This window comes from Oryzias melastigma, linkage group LG22, assembly GCF_002922805.2.
Source record: "Oryzias melastigma strain HK-1 linkage group LG22, ASM292280v2, whole genome shotgun sequence".
In the NCBI taxonomy this organism is placed as follows: domain Eukaryota; kingdom Metazoa; phylum Chordata; class Actinopteri; order Beloniformes; family Adrianichthyidae; genus Oryzias; species Oryzias melastigma.
In genome coordinates, this window is record NC_050533.1 from 814,185 (window position 1) to 819,440 (window position 5,256).

The 5,256-nt window shown below is 50.8% G+C and overlaps 1 protein-coding gene across 1 annotated transcript in view; it reads right to left on the reverse strand.

Annotated features, from left to right (window-relative positions):
- Positions 1 to 1,534: 1,534 nt before the first annotated feature.
- Positions 1,535 to 5,256, reverse strand: part of LOC112148369 (lanosterol 14-alpha demethylase) — a 6,837-nt gene continuing 3,115 nt past the window's right edge. Inside the window, exons 3-10 of the mRNA XM_024275458.2 lie at positions 5,067 to 5,243; positions 4,861 to 4,987; positions 4,618 to 4,792; positions 4,422 to 4,541; positions 3,110 to 3,305; positions 2,459 to 2,554; positions 2,223 to 2,391; positions 1,535 to 2,148 (exon numbers count right to left, since the gene is read on the reverse strand). Coding sequence (XP_024131226.1) covers positions 1,970 to 2,148; positions 2,223 to 2,391; positions 2,459 to 2,554; positions 3,110 to 3,305; positions 4,422 to 4,541; positions 4,618 to 4,792; positions 4,861 to 4,987; positions 5,067 to 5,243 — 1,239 coding nt within the window. The 3' untranslated portion in view covers positions 1,535 to 1,969. The remainder of the gene's footprint in view (positions 2,149 to 2,222; positions 2,392 to 2,458; positions 2,555 to 3,109; positions 3,306 to 4,421; positions 4,542 to 4,617; positions 4,793 to 4,860; positions 4,988 to 5,066; positions 5,244 to 5,256) is intronic.

Below are 5,256 nucleotides of genomic sequence, written 5' to 3' on the forward strand. Positions count from 1 at the left end.
TTAGCGCCAGTTATTTCACACCGAACTACAAGAACTGTGGGGACACGGTTTCCCACAATGCATTGTTTAGTAGTCCTTAAGGCGGCATGCAGCCAGCGCCTTGAACCCGCCCCTTTCTCGCGATACGTGGTGTCGGCGCACATTTGACGTCAGTGCAAGAAACTACCCAACATGCACCGCGATCCAGGCGGTCTGCGCAGCGCCGGGTCCGCCGTGGTCATCTCAAACACGCTGATTGTTATGGAGTTTAATCAGTTTAAAGCAGGAGGATGACACCCAATCACGCAGGAGCCAAAATCCAAAACACGGTCGGTCGCAGGAGGAGCAGGATAAACATTTATGAAACACTCTAAAACTACATTTATAAAACTTTAAAACTGTAACTTTTTAACATAATTATGAACCAGATATAGAGCATTAGCTGTGATAATGATGGTGTGAATACTGGAAGATGAATTTGGCCGCTGAAGACGATAGCCAGCTGGAATATTAGCTAAACTCCAAACAGCCTAAAAGATCTCAGTAAATACCAAAATAGTCCAAAAGCTGCAGAATGACAATTTTTAAAACTTTAAAACTGTAACTTTTTAACATAATTCTGAATAATAAAAATACAGGAATATTATTCCAGAATAAATCAACTTAAACCTTAAATAACTTTAATATTTTACTCTCAATAAAAATATATTTAGTCAGAATTATACAAGTTAGAGATGAGCTGAAGATAACATCGGGTCATTAATAACAATAAGATAAAATGATCTGGAGGGCCGGATCCGGCCCCCGGGCCGTGACTTTGACACATGTGGCTTAAAGTGAATGAAAAACAGGGATTTTAAAAAAAATGTTTTGAAAAAATATTATTGAGAACTTGAAAAAAATATTGGAAATGTGAAAAAAACAACTGAAAGTTTGAAAGCAGTTTAGCTCAAAAATACGTCTTGAAAACTTCAAAGATTTATTGAAAACTTGGATTAAAAAAACCCTAAACTGTTACCGACAAAAAAATAAGAATCCTGTATTTGTTCTCTCAACTTTCCTTTTTCTTCGTTTCCTCTGCTGAGCTGATCCTAATTCTACATGGGGGCGGGGCTTTGAGCTGATTGGCTACAGGGACGTGTCTCCCATGAGTGACGGAGTTCTCCTCACTTCACATTTTCCCTTTTCTCTCATTTTTTTCTCTCTGGATCTGATCACCATGACGATTCATGTAACGCTGACATGCACGTGAAAACGGCGAGGAGGTCGATTGGCGAGATCAACAGCAGTCAGGCTGAAACACCTCCAACGGCGAGACGAGAAAGCTGCACCGTGATATTAGAGATGCTGCTCTATCGGAGGGAGCGATGGAGGCGGAGACAGAAACGGACAACGACCATCACCTCCCAGAGGATCATGGGAAACATGTTCCAGTAGCCAATCAGCTCAAAGCCCCGCCCCCATGTAAAATTAGAATCAGCAGAAACTCCAGAATCTGAATGGAAACTGAAAGTAAAGAATAAGAAAAAGGAAAAGATGAAAGAACAAATAGACATTTTTATTGGTAACAGTTTAGTCTTTAATTCAAGTTTAGAATTTAATTTTCTTTTTCATTTTTTTCAATCTGTATTTTTGGGTCTGAACTTGTTTTCCAATTTTCATTTTTTCCAAGTGTTCCATCTTGTTTTCATTCACTCTAAGCAGATCCTGCAGATTTGTGCCAACGTTCTGGATGTTTGGACATTCCTGTGACAGCTGGAGCAGCTGAAGATCATCAGACGTTTCAGGGCGGAGTCAAAGATTCACTTAAATATAAAAACTCATTTTATTTTCTCCGTTTTTGGAAACTTTTCTGCAGAAAACCGTCGGTTTGATTCAGTCACTCATGGATCTTCCTGGACGAGATCTGAAGCTTCAGAAGAATCTTCAGCTCAGAATCTTTCAGAAGGTCCGTTCACACAGTCCTGGTCCCTCACGGCGGCGGCGGCCGTCACGGCGTCCTCCTCCGGTACCGGATGACGGGGTTGTGCGGCGTGTGGATCATGGTGCTGTAGTTGATGGAGGGGAAGTATCCGTCCACCAGCTCAAACTCGTACGTGCGCAGCAGCGTGGACCAGATGGTTTTGATCTGGACGTAGGCGAAGTTCTCTCCGATGCAGCGATGGCGGCCTGCGGGGAGAAGACGGCGAGCTGCAGCGTCAAACACGCCGACCTCAGAACTAAAGACAGAGGAACTTCCGTACCGGCTCCAAACGGCACGTAGGCGAACTTCTCCCCGGCAGCCGGGTTGTCATGGAGATAGCGGTCGGGGTTGAACTCCGTCCTCTTGGCCCAGGCGTCCCGCAGGCGGTGGTTGACGGTCGGCGAGACGCAGACCTGGTGTCCCACCGGGATGGTGAACCCCGCCGCCGTCTGAACACAGGAACACGTCACTCTCCGAGCCGCCGCGCTCCAGCGGGACGAACGGACGCAGACTCACCTGAGGCGTGCGGGCCATTCTCATCATGGTCATGATAGGTGGGCGGAGCCTCAGGGTCTCCTTCAGACAGCGCTCCAGCAAGCTGAGGTCCTTCAGCTGCAGGAAACAGTCGACATGGAAACCCAGAGGAAGCAGGAAGTCTGAATTCAGCTTTTAGAAACTCAGAGCTGATGAACATAAATGAACTAGAAAATATCCTGTTTATAGTCAGTAACTCTGACAGATGACTTCTTTCAAAATAAAAGCGTCACATCATCTCAGTAAACGTAGGTAGAGTGATGTCAGCCGGTTTTTATTATCAAAGTTAAACCAGAGCTCAGTGATCCCAACTGTATTTAACTATGAGGTTCACCTAAAATCTCAAACCTGCTTCATAATCTGGAGCCTCCCATTGATTTCTGTAAAACCTAAAAATCTGTTGTGATTGGTTCGTCCTTCAGCTCTTTGTTATTGAGGTGAATGAAGGTTGTTTTTACTTTACAGTTACAATACTTTTAAAATGAAAATATATTCTCTCTAACCAGAGACTCACAGAGGATTTTTATTTTTATTTTCTATCAAATCTTTACATTTATGTGAATCTTTTGAAGCTCACACTGAACCTCATGAGTGTGAACCCCATTTAGATGTTTTGAGTTTCTGGTCTCAAACCTGATCAAAGTCCAGAGGAGGCAGCTCTTCTCCACACACGGCCTTCTGCTCGGCGTAGCAGCGCTCCTGCAGCGTCCGGTCTTTGGCCAGGAAGAAGCCCATCCAGGCGCTGGTGGTGGAGGAGGTGTGCTGACCCGCGAGGAGGAGGCCGATCAGCATCCCCGCGATCTCGTTATCGTCCAGAGGACGGCCGTCTCTGCAGGAGAAACACCACCATCAGTTCCAGCATCTTCATCTGTGGAAGGAGGAGGAGCTTCTCAGGGGAGAAGGAGGAGCTTCTTAGAGGAGAAGGAGGAGCTTCTCAGGGGAGGAGGAGGAGCTTCTCTGAGAGGAAGGAGGAGCTTCTCAGGAGGAGGAGGAGCTTCTCAGAGGAGGAGGAGGAGCTTCTCAGGAGGAGGAGGAGCTTCTCAGGGGAGAAGGAGGAGCTTCTCAGAGGAGGAGGAGGAGCTTCTCAGGGGAGAAGGAGGAGCTTCTCAGAGGAGGAGGAGCTTCTCAGGGGAGGAGGAGGAGCTTCTCAGAGGAGGAGGAGCTTCTCAGGGGAGGAGGAGGAGCTTCTCAGAGGAGGAGGAGCTTCTCAGGGGAGGAGGAGGAGCTTCTCAGAGGAGGAGGAGCTTCTCAGGGGAGGAGGAGGAGCTTCTCAGAGGAGGAGGAGCTTCTCAGGGGAGGAGGAGGAGCTTCTCAGAGGAGGAGGAGCTTCTCAGGGGAGGAGGAGGAGCTTCTCAGAGGAGGAGGAGCTTCTCAGGGGAGGAGGAGGAGCTTCTCAGAGGAGGAGGAGCTTCTCAGGGGAGGAGGAGGAGCTTCTCAGAGGAGGAGGAGCTTCTCAGGGGAGGAGGAGGAGCTTCTCAGAGGAGGAGGAGCTTCTCAGGGGAGGAGGAGGAGCTTCTCAGAGGAGGAGGAGCTTCTCAGGGGAGGAGGAGGAGCTTCTCAGAGGAGGAGGAGCTTCTCAGGGGAGGAGGAGGAGCTTCTCAGAGGAGGAGGAGCTTCTCAGGGGAGGAGGAGGAGCTTCTCAGAGGAGGAGGAGCTTCTCAGGGGAGGAGGAGGAGCTTCTCAGAGGAGGAGGAGCTTCTCAGGGGAGGAGGAGGGGCTTCTCAGAGGAGGAGGAGCTTCTCAGGGGAGGAGCTTCTCAGGGGAGGAGGAGGAGCTTCTCAGAGGAGGAGCTCCTCAGAGAGGAAGGAGGAGGAGCTTCTCAGGGGAGGAGGAGGGGCTTCTCAGAGGAGGAGGAGCTTCTCAGGGGAGGAGGAGGAGCTTCTCAGAGGAGGAGCTCCTCAGAGAGGAAGGAGGAGCTTCTCAGAGGAGAGGTCAGAGGTCGTACTTGTACGTGGCGTCCATGAGGGTCTGCAGGAAGTCGTCCACTCTCTCTCCAGATTTGCGGCGTTTCTCGATCGCCCTGAAGAAGATCTTCTTGATCTCTCTGTGAGCTCGATCTCTCTTCCTGGAAACAAACGAGGATCAGAGGAGGATCGGGATCAGAGGATCAGGATCAGAGGAGGATCAGGATCAGATCAGACCTGAAGCTGGGCAGCGGCAGCCAGCTGGGCAGCAGCCAGGCGGCGTGGCTGAATCCTCCGTCCAGGTCGGCGTACAGCTGCGCCACGCGCTCGTCCAGCATGCCGCGGACCTCCTTCCCGTGCAGACAGCTGCTGGCGGTGAGGATGATGAGCTCGGACAGAGCCTCGAACAGGTCTGAGGGAGAGCGCCGACACGTCAGGACGGGCGGAGCCTGAAACGTCTGACCTCCTGGCAGCTCTTACTGCGCTCGCCGCCGTCCCCCCATCTCTGGAAGTACGCCGCCGTCTCCGCCTCGATCAGCTTCACGTGCTCCCGGAAGCGCGCCACGTTCAGGCCGGTCTTGAACATCTTCTTCTGCTCCAGGAAGATCTGCAGCAGAGGAGACAGGTGATCTACCGGAGCTCAGGTGTCTCCTCAGGTGTCTCCTCAGGTGGGGGAGGAGCCTCACCGGGTTGGGGACGTCGTAGGCCACGCCCTTCCCGAACACGGGCGTGGTGAGTTTGGAGTAAACGTCCTCGGCGTTCAGGTCCTCGTTCTTGCTGTTGAACATGAGCGCGGCGGCGTCGCTGCCCAGCAGGTACGTGAAGGTCTTCCCCACCATGGTGAAGCTGAAGACGGGGCCGTACTGCAGGAGCAGG